Source organism: Pogona vitticeps, chromosome 5 (assembly GCF_051106095.1).
Source record: "Pogona vitticeps strain Pit_001003342236 chromosome 5, PviZW2.1, whole genome shotgun sequence".
Taxonomy (NCBI): domain Eukaryota; kingdom Metazoa; phylum Chordata; class Lepidosauria; order Squamata; family Agamidae; genus Pogona; species Pogona vitticeps.
In genome coordinates this window covers 172,302,847-172,322,462 of record NC_135787.1, presented here as the reverse complement: position 1 = coordinate 172,322,462, position 19,616 = coordinate 172,302,847, and the positions used below count along the sequence as shown (strand labels likewise).

Below are 19,616 nucleotides of genomic sequence, written 5' to 3'. Positions count from 1 at the left end.
TGAACTGCTATTCCCACTCAGCCAGCCCAGTGCAGCAAGGAACACTGGGAGCTGCCGTGTGACAGTGTCTGAAGGACTACATTTTGTCCACCTCTGCCATACAGTTAGGGAGAGCCTCAAAGCAGCAAGACAAATTGCATCTGAGATGTTTAGCCAATCTTTCCTGCAATCCATTTTGCTCACCCTAAGATGTGCTACTGGTCCTGCTGATTGGCAGGGTGAGTTTGAGGCAGCAAATTTGGATGTTGTGAAAGGCCAGCACATTACCATTTATTTACTTTCTTACTATTGAATTTTTACTGCTCGGAAAAGGGAGAATTGGCATTTCCTGCCTCATCTAACTTGACTTGAGTGGAGCAATTGATACCATTTTGTTCTTTTGCTTAGGTCAGCAAAATATCTTTAATCAGGTGTATCAAAATGATACAGGTGTATCAAAACTTATCAGTTTTGAAGGAAATCAAGCCTGAGTGCTCACTGGAAGAACAGATCCTGAAGCTGAGGCTCCAATACTTTGGCCATCTCATGAGAAGAGAAGACTCCCTGGAAAAGACACTGATGTTGGGAAAGTGTGAAGGCAAGAAGAGAAGAGGATGAGATGGTTGGACAGTGTCATCGAAGCGACCAGCATGAATTTGACCAAACGCTGGGAGGCAGTGGAAGACAGGAGGGCCTGGCGTGCTCTGGTCCATGGGGTCACGAAGAGTCAGACATGACTAAACGACTAAACAACAACATCAAAATGGGTTTCCGTCTGAGAGAAAGGAGAAATAGTACAAACCAATCCCAAGTATGTAACCAAGGCTGGCCAATTTATTTTGGTACCTGAAGCAGAAAAACATCACAAGCACTTCCTCCTGTCTCTGACAGTAAAAAAAAACAAAAAACCAACCAATAATAAACAGTTATTTAACTATCCCTTTGATAGCCTTTCATATTATCCAAGGTCTGCATGTGAAACAGCTTTTTTACCCTGCCTGTTGGAAGACCTGACCATATCATCCAAATTCCATTGCATCCAAGAACTTCAGGATCCCTTTAAACCTCTATGCGGAGGAAGGCCTACATTTGCTCCAGACAAATGGATTTTTCTTGGGGAAAAAATATGTTAATAATAGAAAGACAGGGTTCATGGCTGAAATACTGAAAAGGAAAGAAGATTTCATAACATAAGATACTTTTCCCCGTTCTTTCTTTATCATATAGGGCATGGGAGCAGTTTTCTTCAACAAAGGAGAGAACTGCATTGCTGCTGGAAGACTCTTTGTAGAAGAATCGATCCATGATGAATTTGTTAGAAAAGTGGTAAGAAATGTTGTGTATGAAACTTTTGAAAGAACTCTTAGCATTGTAAAACTCCCATGATTTGCAGTGATAAAATTTATTATTACATGCTGTCAAAGGGATTCCATGATACCATACTTTGTAACAGTGTGCTGGCCTCATTCATCTTAGGCACCTTTCCAGCACACTTCTGTGAGTCCTTCCTGACGCTGCAGCTTCTGCGGTTTGTCCTGTGTTGATACAAGGGGAGAACTGGTGTGCTAAATTCAGTCACTGCCCAGCCCCAGTGTGGCATGAATGGAACATGCAAGAGAATAATCTAGAAGTTGTGGGAATGGGTGCACTCCGCACTATCCCATGTAGAGAGCTGACCTTTGGCTTGACGTGTTAGGAGTATGTGCTGGTACTCCGTTTTTTGTGAATTCTATAGAAAGGTGGATTTAAAAAGGACATTTATCTCTTAATGGCTGGTTCATCTTACAAGCTATCTGTACAAGCCACATGAGGTAGGAGACATTATTACTTACAAAAGGGAAATCTCAACGATTAACTTGTTATCATTCTCTGATTCCTCCCCCCCCCCAATGCTTTCGTAATCCATAGGTGGAAGAAACTAAAAAGATGAAAATTGGTGATCCACTTGACAGATCTACAGATCATGGTCCACAAAACCATAAAGCACATTTGGAAAAGCTGCTGGAGTACTGTGAAACTGGAGTAAAAGAAGGAGCAACACTAGTATATGGAGGAAGACAAGTATCTAGACCAGGTAACTAAAATTTGAAATACAATTTATCACTTAGACGAACTGATTAACAGCACAGCCTACCTACTACCGTGAAAAGCCTTGACTTAAAGCTTCTGAGGCTTTTAAAGCCCCGCTGATATCTGTTCTTTTTAATGTTCATGTCAGAGTTAGTTTGTTTTAATTATTTCTCTTTTAATTATTTCCATTGCAAGTCCAGGGGAGAGATGTCAGCTCCAGGAACTGTGAGGGCTTTGGAATCTCCAGGTCCACACTCACCTCTGATCCACCCCATACCACGCCTCTAATCCGCCCTATATTTTCCAGTCAGTGGAGTTTCAGTGTTCAGAAGAAACTTTTTCACAGGTGCTGGAAAGGAGAAACTGAGGTCACATCTCATCCTCCGAGAGTAGTCCTCTCAGGCTACTCTCAAATGTTTGGTATTTGAACAGTAGGATCATTAGATTGCAGGCCAGAAGGTTTTGGATCCATTAAAAATGTCCCACCAAATTTTAAAGAAAAATTATTGATATTTATATATTTGTAAACACTTCCAGTACTAGGAGACACCTTAGAAACTTAACTTCTTCTAGGTAGTTACTTGCTGTGATCTATGTAAGCAGGGAGCTCCGCACAGGTTTTCCCTCCCCTGCATTTTTTCATAGCCAGGAAGAAGCCTCTCCAAAGGCCAGGTGACCTACCATAGGATGCATTTTTTTGCTATGTTATAGTCAATGATGTGCAAGCAGAAGGCAATAGATTTTTTTTCCTGTTGACCTTCTCCCTCATATCCTTGGAAAAACTTCTCCAGAAAGCTGAAAGGGACTGTTTGTTTATTTGTTCCATCTACATTCCACTTTTCCTTCAATAAGTCCAAGGCAGTGTACACGACTCTTTCCTCTTCTCTCCACCCCTCTTTATTTTTTGCCAATACATTGAGATTGACTAACATAGCTACTTATTTGGAAAAGAATACTGTGGAGAACAAAGAAAGCAAATTTATTTTGGCCTGTTGGAAATGTTCTTAACCCTCTTCCTCCTTCTTCTACCCTATTTGTTGAACAAAAATTTTGTTTCTCTCTACCACAGAAATTGGGATGTATATATATATTTGTACAAACAGATTTATGTCTGCCAAGATTGCACATTACTGAAGGACCCTGTTCATCCATCATGAAAGCCAGTGCAATAACTCAGAACACAATGTAGGATCAACTAGATCTTTGGTCTAATTCAGCAAGATGGCATTATGTTCTTAGCAGATCCAGATTTATTCTGGAACCTGCCATGTGCCACACACACCCTGCTGCCACTGGGTACCAATGCATTTTAGTGTTTGAAGTGTAAAAGAGCCACCCCTGATTTAAAACATTTGCGTTTCAGCCTTCAAAAAAGGCTCACAGGGAGAACATGCCGTTTTAAAGGAGAATTGTACTTCTATGGGTATTATTGCCTTCTGCATGATGTATTCTGCATGTAAATTAAATAAGCAGGGAGGCAATATACAGTCCTTTATCATGTCCATCTTTGCACAAAATGTTCCTTTAATATCTCCATTTTTCTTGAACAGATCTCTGGTTTTTTTCCTTTCTATTATTTTCCTCTGTATATTTGTACTGTTCATTTAAGGTTTCCTTGCTATTCTTTGGGAGTCAGCATTCAATTTTCTGTAACGTTACCTATCTCCCTTGCATTTTGTTTCCTTTTTCTTCTCTGCTGTTTGTAAAGCCTCGTTGGACAGCCACTTTTGCTTTCTTGCATTTCCTTTTCTTTGGAATGGTTTTTGTTGTTGCCTCCTGTACAATGTTATGAGAGTTCAGGCACTCTGTCCACCAAATCTAGTTCCTTAAATCTGTTCTTCACTTCAATTGTGTATTCATAAGGGATTTGGTTTAGATTATACCTGACTAGCCCAGTGGTTTTTCCTTTCTTCAGTAGTAGATCAAGTAAATGCTGACGATCAAGTAAATGTTTACGATCAAGTAAATGCTGCAACCCTACCCTAGGCAAGTTATTAACATATTGTGCCACCATATAAATATATCAAAAAAGATGGATATACTGTATCACAACACAATGCTCCGTCTACTTTCTCTTTGACTAGGCTTCTTCATGGAACCTACCATAATCACAGATGTTGAAGACCATATGTACATTGCACGCGAAGAATCTTTTGGTCCTGTAATGGTAATTTCCAAATTCAAAGATGGGTATGTATTGGTGTAGTTACCTCATGAATGCTGTTATCTTTTCCCAGTGACAGCCTCTTTCAGGGGTTCTCGCCATACAATTAACAACCATGTTGGGGGAGAACAGGGCTGTGTACATTCATTTTCATGTCCATACAAGGGAGAGGAAAAGGCCTAAGGACAGAAACCTGCTGCACCCACGTAAGCTCTGCTTGTGATTCAGACTCCAACCCAATCAAGGCTTTTGCACAGCTAGCCCACATGTGTACAGGAAGTGCCCTGCTAAAAACATTCCCCATTAAATGTTTGAATAGAATAGATGCAATTTCACTCTGAACAGCTATCAATCAGAACTGCTGGACAACTCAGTGGTTTAGTTCTCTGCCTGCAGAGCCAGGAGTTGGGCGTTCAATTCCCCAGTCTGCTTCCTTGAGAGGCGCTGGACTTGATGATCTACAGGGTCCCTTCCAGCTCTTCCAGTTCAAAGGTTATTATACAGACTGAATGTCAATATTGGGTTTAGGGACATAAGAGTCTTTGAACTGTAGTATTCAAAAGGTTTTTTCAAGGGTCTTCTAGCTCAACACCAGACCTCCCACACAGATAAATGGCAATCTGATTTCTGATGAAAACCCTCCAACAAACTTGAGTCCATGATTTTTTGAAATAGTTTTACAATCATCTGCCCAAGGTTTGCTTAGAGTCGCCAGGTAGGTGTTAACACTGTGTAATGTCAATTTGCTACTGTCATACAAAGTGAGGATGAGTCACTACTGACTCCATAGGCTTAAAAAACTGTAGTCCCAACTACAGCAGATAACCGAATGAAGTACTGGATGATGAGTCCACACCTATATGAACCCCTCTAACAGATCACCACTAGTCAGGGTTACTACTTGAATTCTGGTCATATGATTAGCATCCCATGATATAATTCTGCTAGTGTAAATTTGTACTCGTGACAAATTTCAGATGATGCAGTGATCTAACAGTTTCTAGTTGAGCAACTGGTTGTACAAGCAATAGGGGCAAGAATCCACAAAGACAGAGAACCAGCAGATTTTTTTGGTTAACATTAGTTTGGAACGAAGCCTCACGACATAATCTTTTTGATACCTTAACAGCAGTGAATGCATTCTACAAAAGGCATTTAAGGCATGCAATAAAGGAACACCAGAAATAGTGCTGTAACAGAGTGTTTATGAAAACCAATGTGAACAGACAAGATTAATTTCTGGTGCATTTTGCCTGTTAGCAGATTTTTCTCTTGTATTGTAGGGATGTTGATGGGGTGCTAGAACGAGCCAACAGGACAGAATACGGCTTGGCTTCAGGGGTCTTCACCAAAGACATAAGCAAAGCTTTGTATATCAGTGACAAACTGGAAGCTGGAACAGTCTTTATCAATACCTATAACAAAACTGATGTGGCAGCCCCATTTGGTGGATTCAAGCAGTCTGGCTTTGGGAAAGATTTAGGTAAGTTATTTTTTAACTTAATATGTATTTAAATATAAAACTGAGCTTTATATAGCAAGACACACACACACGCACACACACATATGTCTTGCTATACATACATATATGTGTGTGTGTTGCTATATATATATATGTACACACACACACACAGAGTGTAGAGGGATAGTACAAAGTACAACATCAGCTTCAGCACCACTAATGATCTGCTGGACATGATCTAAACTATGCTTTTGAATGTAGAGCATCAGCAAGAACCCCCAAATCTGGGCATTACTGTATATGAAGTGAACATGCATCCTAGAAGATGCCCCAGCTGATGATGCATGTGAGGTTCTTTGGAAAAGAACCAGTTGAGCCAGTTCTCTCCATAATTATCTGGTGCTCCAACTAGTGTGATCTGAACTGTGAGATTTGTAGCCCCAAACATCTGGAAGGTACTTGGTATCTATTTCTGCTCTAGAGTTCAAAACACAGTATATCTAATACAACCTTTCCCAACCTATTGCCCTTCTGGTGTTGGTACAGCTTTTATCCATTTCCATCCTGGCCAGCAAGAAAGAAAAATAATTATTCTATATTGTTCTTATTTGATTTTTATTTAGATTCTCTTATTTCCTTTAGGGGAAGAAGCCCTCCATGAATATCTCAGAACAAAAGCTGTAACTGTGGAATATTAAGCAGTTCCACTTTGGTGGTAAAGCAGTTTTGTTGCCAATAAACTGTAAAAACTTCCTGAAATGCAGGGCAGGACTGCAGAATTACAAGTAGAATAAATATTAAGTAGAGACCTCCTTATGTATTATGGAGCAAATGGACAATACTTTTGTTCACAGTAGGAACAAGACATTCTTTTTAAAGGTATGCAGTTTGTTCCCATTATGATCTGCATCTAGAAGCAGAGATCTGTACTGGATAAAAGTGACTCAAGTCTCAAGTGCCACACTTGACTGTGAACTATCTGGGCTGCACCATCTACATTTAGCCTGAATGCTTACATCTAATGCTACGGAGTGGGAGACAAACCTAGATGACTAAACTATCCAGCTTCCTGAATTTATAGATGATATTTTATCTACGTGAGAAGCAAATTGTTAAATGCTCTTTGTTAGTCCGAAGTAATCATGTGGGATTTTGTTTCTAAAAAATGTGCTTCACGCCAGCATAGTGGTTCTCCTGATTCAGATTCAGCCGGTTTTAGGTGACAAAGAAAACCAGTTTGCTATAAACATTGTAAAAAAAAATCAAGGAAGTGCACTTACTATGGTTTTATATGAAATTGAATTCATCAACTGTGTTCAATGATACATATAAAAATAATCATAGCAACTATTTTATAAATGTATTTGCCAACCAGAAATGTGTAATCTTCATAAAGCTGTGGGTGCCAATTATATTATTAAATAAATGTATGTTGGATATGTTATACCATTTGGTTTCAGTCTCCTAACCATCTGCATCTACTACAGAGGAAACAGAAACACAACTTAAAAATGCATGGTCTCCCGTCTCTGTTCAATCAAAGGTTTTCTTCTGTTCTTCTCTCCACACTGACCTCCTCAAAGAAAACAGAGTACCAACTTAACATCTTCTATCTTGCAAGAGAGCTTGCATGCTTTTAAGCAATATGAGGCTCAGGCAGTAAGTCATTGTGTAGGCAAGACAATTGGAAGACCAAAGAGCTTCACAAGAGCATCTTGAGAGGGTTGTGTCACAACAGCAGGAATGGAAAACTGGAACTGTGATTATTGATTTATTAACTGCTTTTACTGTTCAAGACTTCTATTCTGCCTTGTCCTTTTGATTTTGGGAGCTTAATGTTGTCTACAGTCACTTCTTCAGACACTGAGCTATCCTCACTTTCCGAGTCACCTTCGGAGGGCGAGTCATCTTCCTCTGTATCAGAGCCACTCAATTCAACCAAAGCCACATTCTGCAAAATAAGAACAATGTATTATTAGAATACCCAATGACATGCAGAACCAGGATGGAAAGGGGATAGGTCACCACAGAATGCCTGGATGCCCATTTAATGCAAATAAAATAAAATAAAATTTAAAAAGAACACTCAAAAATGGTCATTCAGCCACTTCTGGCTGAGGGGTTGCCCCACAGCCATTCTTTTCACTTGTAGCAGATTCTGGGAGTAAGTATTTGGCCCAAGGTTCCCCAAACCTGGTGTCAGGGAACTCTGGGCCAATTTAAAGGCTATAACAGCCAAGTCCAAAACTGGGTAGTGCCACCTTAAGCAGCCACCACCATAGCCATAAACTAATCTCAGCAGCCAGATCCATACAGGATTCTTACAAAATCTGCTGCTGGTGGCTTACAAACTGAAAACTCACTGAGGATGATGCTATCAATAGCTAACAGCCATGACGGTTAAATGGCCCTTCCACATTCAGAGTCATTAAACACCCACACAATTGACTGAAAGGACAAACCAATAAAAATGTTGCCTTTATGTTTTACTTCCTAGAAGCATCAAACAAACTACTGAGAGAAAAGAAATGATATGTTGTGCTAAGATGTCTGGCACAACCTGTAGAATGTCATATACTTTTAACTGCAGGGTTATTTTAAAACATGGGTCGGGGAACAGGGGTAAATTACCCCAAATGGGGTAAAAGTGAAAATCCTGGGGGTAATGAGCTGGCTACTACCCCCCTCCCTCCCACCCACCCCACCCTCTGCAGCCAAAGCTTTAATTGTAAACCACCTGGCTCTGTTACTTCCTTCTTTGCAGCAGGGAGCTCCTAAATGCTCCGTTCTGTTAGAGAGATCGGAGAGATAAGGCTAATTGGATGCAGCTGGGGATTAGCCCCGGGCAATCAGCCAATGCGGGGCTTCTGAATGACTGCTTCCTCCGGAAATGACTGCAAAGAAGCAGCAGGAGGGAAAGGAGCAAGCAAGGGAAGGAGGGAAGAAAGAAAGGTGGGAGAGACCTAGGACTTCGTCAAGCTTATTTAAATGTACAAAATGGAGGGAGGCAGAGGGGTGTGTGAGTATGTGTGTGTGAGTGTGTGAGAGAGATACTCAGAACTGAAAATGAACAGGCAGGCAAGCAAAAGTGAAACTGAATTAAGGAGGGGAGGGTGCATCCTGCTAGTTCGGTACACAGCCTGTGTAGATTCAATAATATTTTTAATTCAAATAATGTATGATTTCCTTCCTTTCGAATCAAGGGGGTAATGTCGGCGTATATAAATTTTTTGCGGGGTAAAAGGTAAAAAAGTTCCCTGACCCCTGTTTTAAAACAACGTCGTTTCAGTAAGATATGACATCTTTTAATGCCAGGTGGCCACTGCTTTACATAACAAAGCCTGCATAAAACAATTACATAACAAATTGTTTTTGAAACCTGTGGCTATTGAAAGAAGCAAAGAAAACATTTTTGTATACTGTAAAGAATAAAATTAGAAACAAAATATTCACCATTTCAATGACGTTTTCAATTGAAGGATCTATGTGTTCAATATCAAACTCTTGAACAGGTGTGTTGTCCATTTCCTCTCTTAGCTGGTCATTTGCGCTGGCCATCTGTGGCAAAAAATTCTGCACTCTATCCAAAACTAACACAGGGAAAAATATTTGTGTGGTATTAGTGCACTTCTAAGGAACAATAGTTAGAAAGGGAGCTGGCGGCAACAAGCTGAGAGAAATGAGCCAAGCAAACAAACCCCTAAAATACACATAGCAGCTGTTGTAAATATGTTAATGAACTCTTCTACTGCAATAAGGAATGGTTATTCCAAAAGAGTTCTAAATCTGAAATGCTAGAAAAATATGAATATATGGGTGTATTCTACCTATAGAGAAGCCTGCATGTAACAGACCTTGGACACCAACCAGTTTGGCATTGTTGAATATATGGGGGAAGTATTTAATGTTCTCTCTTCACTGAGCAGTTCCTATGGATAATTATGTACATTTACAACAGGAGTAGGCAAAATGCAAAAATCCAGAAGTTGCTAGACCATACCTTGCTACCTCCAACAATGTCAGGAGCTGCACTCTGATAAAATCTGAAGGACTGTACTTTATCCACTCCTGATTTAAAATGTAAACACCACAAGGACATACATTTTTCTTTCAGATACAAGACTGTTACCTGCCTTTCAAAAGGGCTGATGTGCTCATATTTATAACTAGGATCTACAGTGTAAACAACTGCAGAATCTAAGTGGCCTGTTTATCTTCAATAATATTTTAGATCATCGTCATATTTCTTTCCTGCTCCTATACTCTGTTGGCCCAGCCTGCCTCACCAAGTTTTGAGGATGAAGTGATGAGAAGAGCCACGCATGTAGCCTCAGGTTTACTGGAGGAGATGTGGTACACAAATATAACCCCCCCCCCCAAAAAAAAGGCAAGAAGAAAAAATGCTCAGGCTATTTAGAGCAGCCATGCTCAACAAGGGCCATATGGCCCCTAGGGGGGCCTTGGCAAATTTGAAGAGGGGGCGCAGGTTGCAAAAAATTCTTCACATACCACCTTATAAGGTTCATTATGCAACTTATACAATCCTGATCCAGCCTATATTCTGTTCATATTTGTGTTTATGGCAGTGGCCAAAAAAATGTTGAGAATGGCTGCTCTAAAGCAACAGAAATGATCTAATCCATTATTTAAGTTTGTGATATGCAGTCCTACGCAAAGTCTCTTTAAGGAAGGTAAATACTTACGATTGCTTCTTGGCAGCCTGGTTGTTTGTAAGCCTGTGGCTTTTTTCTTAGCATGTTTGGAATTAAGCAGCAGCGTCTCATGAACACCTACAAGTCAGAAGCTCTGTATCAGCTGAGTTTTACCTGTAGTTTCTTAGTTTTAAAACATCGCTTTTTCTATTTCATGCAGTACACATTGGCTCAGTGCATTCCCTGTACTCTGCAAAACATATATCTGCCCCTATTTCAGATAATTTACACACTACAGGGAAAAGAGATATAAAAGTTAAAGTTCAGTGGAATAAACTAATACTTCCTTCAAATGCTCCAAAATGGTACACCTCTTAATCTACAACATATAAATCAATGCACATCTAATCCTCAAAGAACCATACATTGCATGGTGTGTCACAAGGAAACCTCTTCCACAAAGATCTGACCATTTGCTTCCATCATCAAACATTACTTACAACTAATTTTTACAGAACAGCTTTTTAGAAGATTATATGTACATAAATCTACACCAGGGGTGGGCAATTAATTTCTATAGGGGGGCCACATGAAAAATCTGAACTGTGTTCGGGGGCTGAACCAACTTTACTTGAAAATAAAATGAAACAGTGATGTTATGATTGTTTTTATTTTAAACTTGTTAATCTTCACAAATACTAAAGAGGTTTTTTGCGGTATGTTAAAGATAAGCAACTGATCAACTTTAGACAAAAAGCTATAAATGGTTTTGATGTTCAAAACTGTCCGCAGGCCTGTCTGTGGCCCTCAGCCGCACTATGCCCAGGTCTGATCTACACCACATGCCATTGTGGGGTAGTGGATAGAGTGATGGCATAGGACTCTGGAGAACAGGGTTCAAGTCTCCACTTAGCCATGGGAACTCATTGAGAGAATGGAACTCGTAAACTCACTCCTTAAATATCCCACTTACCTTGAAAGCCCTATTACGAGTCACTATAAATCAGTATCAACTTGAGGGCACAGAACCTACATGTGTGCAGGCACACGTATGTGTATGCACTGATTGTTGTTGTTTTCATGTTGTAACCTACCCAAATGGGCAGTATAAAAATCAAATAAATAAATAAATTTCAGAAGCAGACAAATTACTAGTGATACCTATGCTTGTCGGTGAGGCGGAAAATCCAAAACTAGCAAAATAATCATGAAAGGCATCAATTTAAAAAAATAATAATTTGCAGTAATACTTTTCTTCGTAAAAGTGTGCGCAGCATCCACTTCGACGCTAAGATCCGCTGAAGCTGGAAATTTATTCACTCCTCTGCGACATTTTCCATTACTTCTAGTAAAACTACTATACATCACTTCATTTTGTTTTAAAGCTTTGCGGGAAATCTAACCAATATCTTGTTCTTAAAACGTCTGATTTTCTTCCCAGCATTCAGAGCTCACATGCTAAATCAGGCAGCCAAGTAATGAACCTAATAATGTTGCAGCTCCAGCGGGAGGGAAAGGGCAACAGAAGGGCGCTCTGCTCCCGTCCTTGCATGGGATTTAGTGGCCCCCCTCCCTCGCCCCACCGTCCGTTACCTCCTCCATTTCCCACCGACAGGAGTTCCCGGGATACAGCCGAGCACGAAACTCCCTGATTCAACGCCATCGATCTCTCTCTCTCCGGCGTGCAAAAGCCACGCCTGTCTCCTCGAAGGGAAATCGGAACGGGCAGGAGAAGGGGAGAAAGACGAAGGGCAGAGCGACCACTCGAGGGCGCAACAGCGCCACCAACAGCGCAGGCGGTCTCACATAAAAGTGTTCCTCGAGCGACTGTTGGGTTGAATACTGTACTTTCTGAGCTCCTTGAGAAATCCCGTCTTGATGGAGTTGTCCGTACCCTTGAGGCGTATTATCTGTCTCAAACCCAAGTGCCTCGGCAGAGGCAAATATACACATTGCTGTTGTTTAGTTGTTAAGTCGTGTCCGACTCTTCGTGAATCCATGGACCAATGTTTGGTCAAATTCATGTTGGTAGCGTCGATGACACTGTCCAACCATCTCATCCTCTGTCGTCCCCTTCTCTTCTTGCCTTCACACTTTCCACACATCAGGGTCTTTTCCAAGGAGTCTTCTCTTCTCATGAGATGGCCAAAGTATTGGAGCCTCAGCTTCAGGATCTGTCCTTCCAGTGAGCACTCAGGGTTGATTTCCTTCAGAATGGATAGGTTTGTTGTCCTTGCAGTCCAGGAGACTCTCAAAAGTTTCCTCCAGGCAAGAGGAGACGGTGACGACAGAGGATGAGATGGCTGGACAGTGTCAATTCAGAAGCATCAGTTCTTCGGTGGTCAGCTTTCTTTATGGTCCATCTCTAGCTTTCGTACAACGCTATTAGAAATACCATAAGCTTTGACTATGCGGACTTTGGTTGGCAAGGTGATATCTCTGCTTTTTAAGATGCTGTCTAGGCTTGTCCTCACTTTCCTCCCAAGAAGCAGGTGTCTTTTAATTTCATGGCTGCTGTCACCATCTGCAATCATCATGGAGCCCAAGAAGGTAAACTCTGTCACTGCCTCCATATCTTCGCCTTCTATTTGCCAGGAGGTGATGGGCCCAGTGGCCATGATCTTCATTTTTTGGATGCTGAGCTTCAGACCGTTTTTTGCACTCTCCTCTTTAACCCTCATTACAAGGTTCTTTAATTCCTCCTCACTTTCTACCATCAGAGTGGTATCATCTGCATATCTGAGGTTGTTGATATTTCTTCTGGCAATCCTAATTCCAGTTTGGGATTCATCCAGTCCTGCCTTTTGCATGATGTATTCTGCATATAAGTTAAATAAAGAGGGGGACAATATACAGCCTTGTCGTACTCCTTTCCCAATTTTGAACCAATCCGTTGTTCCATATCCAGTTCTAACTGTTGCTTCCTGTCCCACATATAGGTTTCTCAGAAGGTAGATAAGGTGATCAGGCACTCCCATTTGTTTAAGAAGTTGCCATAGTTTGCTGTGGACCACAGTAACATACACATTACACTATTGTAAATTTACTTTATACAAGGAAATAAGAGGTGCATTCCCCCCTACTACACTGGCAGATTGATAAAGTCACATTCTTGGTGCTTTCAATGCTAGTTTCTAAAAGGAACTTGCGTGTTGCTCATTACTTGCTTGTGAGCTGATGATCACTGATGTCACGGTTACCCCATATGATTACGATTAGTGAGTGTCATCTGTTTTTTAGGGCAATTGTTGCTGCTTTTAATGTTTCTATTTTTATTTTTGTTTTCTCTTACATGTGTTGTAACCTGCCCTGAGTAGTGCCTGGACACTAATGGGAGCGGGATGCAAACTGAATAAACGAACAGACACAGACACCCAAAAACAGTATAATTGAAACATGAAAAACATACTAGAACAATGGTCTACAATTTTTCAGAACCTGACTGTATAAAGAATTCTACCACTAGAAGGGAATCTTGAAAGACATACCCACAGGGAAGGTCATTCCCCCCTAGCTGTTCCATCACCAAGAGTGGATTGAGGCCATGTTAGCAATGTTACTACTGTACAGGAACTATACTGTATCTCCAACAACTTTGACCTCTGCCACGGTTCTTGGAGATGTAGTTCCAGTGTACTCATGATATGACTTTTTATTATGACGCTTTTATTGTTTAGCTTTTTCTGTCCCTACAAATGTTTTGAATTTTATTATAAATTTCATTTGTATTTTAAAGCTTTCTTCAGCCTAATTTTATCACGGAAAAACAGATTCAGGGTGAGAGAGGGGTGGGCATTTTTGGTTACTGCTGTGTCAGCAGGCACACAAGTGTTTTTTGTTGTAAACTCACAGAACCAGTATTTCCTCTGTTCAGCTGAAGAGATAAAAGTACAGTATTTGAACAGAATGTGGTGAGCACACCTTCCCACTTCCATAATGTTGCCACTGTATGCAGTCTAACAGAAGGATCTCATTTGTGTCTGCTCAAAAGTAAGTCCCATTTGGTTCAATGGGACTCATTCCCAGACAAGCTGAGAAGACATTTCATTAATCTTAATGTGACTTGCTCCTGAACAGACATGTATAAAATTGCATTGGAATTGTTCATTTTATGTTGCAAAGCTTTTAGATGCTAGCAGCAGAACACAGATCTAATCTCCAGAACATATAACTTCACTTTACATTTTCCTTTGGGCCACATCAAACAATATATGTGTTTTAAGGTTATAGCCATGTTGAAGTGGTCAGGTAGAGTTTCCCCACCACTGGGAATGATAAATACTAAATTACAAAAATTGTGCAGAATGTTCTTGCTGATTCCCAAAGGCTCCTACAATTAGCCCAGTTGAGGAAAAGACATACACAGTTGGGGGGGGGGGAGGAGATTGGTCTTTTTTGGTACAGCAATTCGATCCTTTTGACATGGGGAACACATTGCACTTTAAAGAATGATAATAATAAATTAAATTGAGGAAATGCAGTATATAAGGTCTTCAATACGTGCAAACAATGACTAGCTGCCATTTTGAAACCTTTCTTGTTTTGCCAGAGTTTGGCAGATTCTACTGAGATTAAAAACAATTTCCCTAAGGGCACTCAAATTAGCTTTTGATAATATTATCCCAACACCTATTGCTGACTCAGGCTAACTAGACAGAATTTGCTCTGTGCTTTTTATTACTGTATACGTGTACAGTATTAGGAAGGAGACCTTGCAATCAGATAGTTTGAAAAGATGATAGGTGAATATGATATGCCTACATTGCAAAGTCCAGTTCAGTTGTGGAAATATTACACATTGTGTACTCACTGTGGATGCCTTGATGAATCATGTACTACGGGTTGCAGAGATGTCTCTCTCACACAAATTCAGATTAGGAAAAGGTCCATTAAAATCAGAAGGCCTTTGTTGAAATAGATTTCTTTGTTTCTTTTTTATTTTAATGACATTTACATAATTTCTCGCAAAACACTTGACTTTGCCATTAATTTGTAAATATAATGATATTTGGAAATGTCATCAAAATACATGCGACATTATCCTACATAGTTTACAGAGCAGTAAGTCCCACTGGGTATAACTTACTTAAAGATACATGGGACTGCAGAGAAGAGCTTTCAAGAGAATTACTGGGGTTAATAGAATTAAGCTGGGAAGTAACTAGTTATATATAATTATTGTTATTTTTAGTAATGAGGGTTACTGAAAGAATAACACATTTGCCCTGAATGCCCTATTAGGATTGTTGTAAGTCGGTTCTGTCTTGACAGCACAGAACACATACACACACACACACACACACATTCTACTGCTGCATTCACATTGCCAGTCAGAAAATGGAGACCAACCAAATTGTCAATCCTGATCAACTGTATTGGAAAAGTGATAGTTACAGGTAGCTCCAATCTCCAACCCACATAATCAGTACTGAGCCATTAATAAAAACCATGTTTTCATAAATAGCCAAAGGTGCATAGCATATTGCAGCTCAGTTTCTGGACTAGATCCAATTAATGCTGCCAAAAAAACCCCACTGTAGCAATATTATTTTCAACCGTTGCTAGTATTTCCAAAGGACATTTATTTCACATCAAATATCAAATAAGTACAAAATTGTTGACTCTTGTCATTTGTTGCCAAGAAAGCTTTCACAAGGGCAAGCAAATCCATCATCTTCACTTGCCAAGGTCCTAAACTTAATTCTTGTTTGGTTTTCCAGCATTTGTCCTGTTTTGATGCTTGTTACAAAACAGAGGGGGGAAGCCCTTTGCCTGTATTCACTGAACTTTCTAATGAATGAGAAGTAACTAGTACAGAAAGGATATGACACAGAACAAAGAAGCAAGCAGAAGTATTTGCAAATTGGCCAAATGAGAAAGATTTTAGTCTCGTTTTAGATGAGTGTGTCATTCTTAAACTCTTTCCTTGTTCTTTCTCCTCTCAAAGACAAACATACAATAATTATTACTTATTAAAGTAATTTACTCCATCTCGCTAAAAGATGAAAAAAATGATACAATGGACAGCACAGCAGACATTTTAAGATGTTATTTCTAGAACTTCAAGTAATTTCATATAATTTTAAACAGATATTCAAGAGATTGTTTATAATTAGCTGTTTCCCCCCTGCTACTTGAGAAACAGGTAAACAGGTATAATGGTTGTGCTTACCTCATGGGCTCATTCCTCAGGACCTGAAGAAAGCTAATTTATTTTATTTCTGCATTCTGATTTTATCATTATTTCATCATTTCTACTTCTTTTAAACATATTCACTTGTTTCTCTTCCATGTCTCTCAGTAGTAGATTTCCTCCTGGCAAATACAAGGGGAAGACTGTTTCTTGGGAGGAAAGCGATGACAAACCTAGATAGCATCTTAAAAAGCAGAGACATCACCTTGCCGACAAAGGTCCGCATAGTCAAAGCTATGGTATTTCCAGTAGCGCTGTATGGAAGTGAGAGCTGGACCATAAAGAAGGCTGACCACAGAAGAATTGACACTTTTGAATTGTGGTGCTGGAGGAGGCTCTTGAGAGTCCCCTGGACTGCAAGCAGAACAAACCTATCAATTCTAAAGGAAATCAACCCTGAATGCTCACTGGAAGGACAGATCCTGAAGCTGAGGCTCCAATACTTTGGCCATCTCATGAGAAGAGAAGACTCCCTGGAAAAGACCCTGATGTTGGGAAAGTATGAAGGCGAGAGGAGAAGGGGATGACAGACGATGAGATGGTTGGACAGTGTCATCAAAGCGACCAACATGAATTTGACACAACTCGGGGAGGCACTGGAAGACAGGAGGGCCTGGCGTGCTCTGGTCCATGGGGTCATGAAGACTCAGACACGACTTAATGACTAAACAACAACAAGTGGATTTCCTAGTGATTTGAGATATATTAGGCTTACTGCTTCCTTTTTTTCTAACACTTAAATTGTGTTCCTAATGTTGTAAGAACTCTGAGGTAGAGCTGCAAATAATTAAATCTATTTTCTAAGGTTGTAAAATATGAGCTTTCTGGTTTGTCTTTTAAGTACAGTATCTAGGGCAAGTTGTGGATCTTCCTGTGCTTCTCTATAGCAGCAAGAATACCTAATAATTGAAGAGAAAATAAAGTGGAGGTTCTCAAGGTTCTGTAACAACATTAGGAATGTTTAAAGGAATTGCAATGAGAACACATCACCTGAACATCTATGCTTAACTGCCTGAGTGCTGTAGCTTTTGAGTGGTGTGTGTGTTTAAGGGAAAGATGCCCAGTTCTTTTTTGAAGCTGTTGTTTGCTGATGGGTTGCTTGGTGGGGACAATACTGTTGTTAAGCTGCTAAGCATTTTCCACCTGCCCACCAGCATCACCCTGCAGCCTGATAATTCTATCTACCTTGACAACATAGATAGAAAAGTTATTTTACAGAGTGGCATTAAGTGTGGAGAACAGACTAACGTAAAAATTGTGAGTATAAATTAGGTTTGAAGGAGAAATTGTAAATTTATAAAATTTGCAGTGGAATATGAGGAAAGGGTGTGGTGAAAGACCCAGGAGAGACCTTGGATGCAATTGTTTCTAATGAAGACTGTGGTTGCCAACTCATTTATATGAGTTAATTGTAGAGAACGCCATCCTGCCTCTGAGATTCATTTGGGGTTGTGCTTAATCCAACTTTATTTCTGTGCTGTGCTTTTTTCTCTGTCATTTTTCCCCCCTCTCTATGTAAATGTATGAATTAACTTGCATTATATGGTTACCCATGGTCAGCATAGCAAATTTGCTAATGTAGTTGCTCAACATCTTGTTCAACAGTTATATTTATTAGTGGTCATTCAATATGATGTAAGCGGTTTGGGCACGATTTTCTGATAAACGTATGTACATAAATGGATGATGTTTATGGTGAAGACAAAATGTGAAACTTCATATTCTTGCCTCCCCACTCCACAGTAATTCTTTGCCCATTCTTTGCTGGATGCATATTATGCTTCCTACTATCCCTTTCTGGTTTTTTTTTGGTCTCATGGTTACATTGTCAAGAAGCCTGCAATGAAACCTCATATTTTGCCTGTGAAAGACACGTACCCCTTCCATAGGAAGCATATACCATGCCCACACACTAACTTCTGCAAGTTGTAAACCCATAATCCCCACCACACCCCTGAAAGTCAGCAAAACAGAAGAGAGAGTGGCTTAAAAGTTCTATATCTGAATATTAATATTAATGTCTACAATTGGTTTTAAGAGTTTATGGTTATGTATTTACAGATTTATAATTTGCCTATATGAAAAAGCACTTGTACCAAGCTTCCCTGTCACACATACAACCATTGTTGAAATATTCACTCATCTGTGTTTGGATGAGCTGGCTGAGGTACACACAGTCAACATATAAGGTGTGGAAACACACACCTTATGTACGTATGCGTGTATATATAAACACACACACACACACACACACACACACACACACACACACACACACACACACACACACACACACACACACACACACACACACAAGGTGTGTGTTTCCACACCTTATATGTTGGCTGTGTGTACCTCAGCCAGCTCATCCAAACACAGATGAGTGAGCAAAACTAAAGCATTCGAGACCAACTGATCCAAGATAGTGGATCCTATTACATACTTCTGCCCCATCCCAGAAACTGAAAGTTCTTGAATCTTCAACTCACAGTTGATGGCACAGCATTTTCCACCTTATCAGAAATCAACATGTCTTTATTTAGTCATATCAGAGTGTTGCACAATGTGAAATATGGACATGTATGAACTGTAAGCAAAATTAAAAGCAAATTGAAATGTGAAGATAATTAGCCTATTTTTGACCAGATGTGGCTACTCCAATAGTTATCTCAGTCATTTCCTAGGTCTTCTTTTGTACCTGTGGTGGGGCAAAAATTTCATGCACATAAGTGCTGCATTGATTGAATTTCTCAACAGTCCCAGAAAATTTGCCCCCTATCCAAGCAGTCTCATTTTACTTAATTATCCTTTGATCTTCCTACTTCGCTTGCAAGTCTATTAAGTGACTTCTAGATGGTCCATCTAGAACCTGCAACCTGGCCGGACACACCTGAGTCCTGCAGTGGTGTGGGGAACGGCCAAAGGTGGGCTGTGGCTTCCTTCACCTCAGGGCACATCGGCTGCCTGAGCCTGTGGCCTCGCGGGGCCAACGCCCTGGCAAGCCTGCCTGCTCTCCACCTTTGCCACCCTCAGGCCATCCCCACCGTGTCTAAGCGGTGGCGCCCCTCATTCTGCCCCCTCGCCCGCTCCTCAACG

At 40.3% G+C, this 19,616-nt stretch overlaps 1 protein-coding gene and 1 non-coding gene across 2 annotated transcripts in view; one reads left to right on the top strand and one right to left on the bottom strand.

Annotated features, from left to right (window-relative positions):
* ALDH1L2 (aldehyde dehydrogenase 1 family member L2) overlaps nucleotides 1–7,119 on the top strand; it is a 38,707-nt gene extending 31,588 nt beyond the window's left edge. Inside the window, exons 19-23 of the mRNA XM_073000003.2 lie at nucleotides 1,207–1,305; nucleotides 1,888–2,053; nucleotides 4,134–4,239; nucleotides 5,497–5,696; nucleotides 6,318–7,119. Of these exons, the coding sequence (XP_072856104.2) occupies nucleotides 1,207–1,305; nucleotides 1,888–2,053; nucleotides 4,134–4,239; nucleotides 5,497–5,696; nucleotides 6,318–6,373 (627 nt within the window). The 3' untranslated portion in view covers nucleotides 6,374–7,119. The remainder of the gene's footprint in view (nucleotides 1–1,206; nucleotides 1,306–1,887; nucleotides 2,054–4,133; nucleotides 4,240–5,496; nucleotides 5,697–6,317) is intronic.
* Nucleotides 7,120–7,591: 472 nt separating this feature from the next.
* Nucleotides 7,592–11,968, bottom strand: NOPCHAP1 (NOP protein chaperone 1). Its single transcript, XR_013536719.1, has 4 exons — nucleotides 11,921–11,968; nucleotides 10,379–10,465; nucleotides 9,129–9,233; nucleotides 7,592–7,626 (listed from the first exon to the last, which is right to left on the bottom strand). It is a non-coding gene; the product is annotated as an NOP protein chaperone 1 (transcript).
* Nucleotides 11,969–19,616: the final 7,648 nt, after the last annotated feature.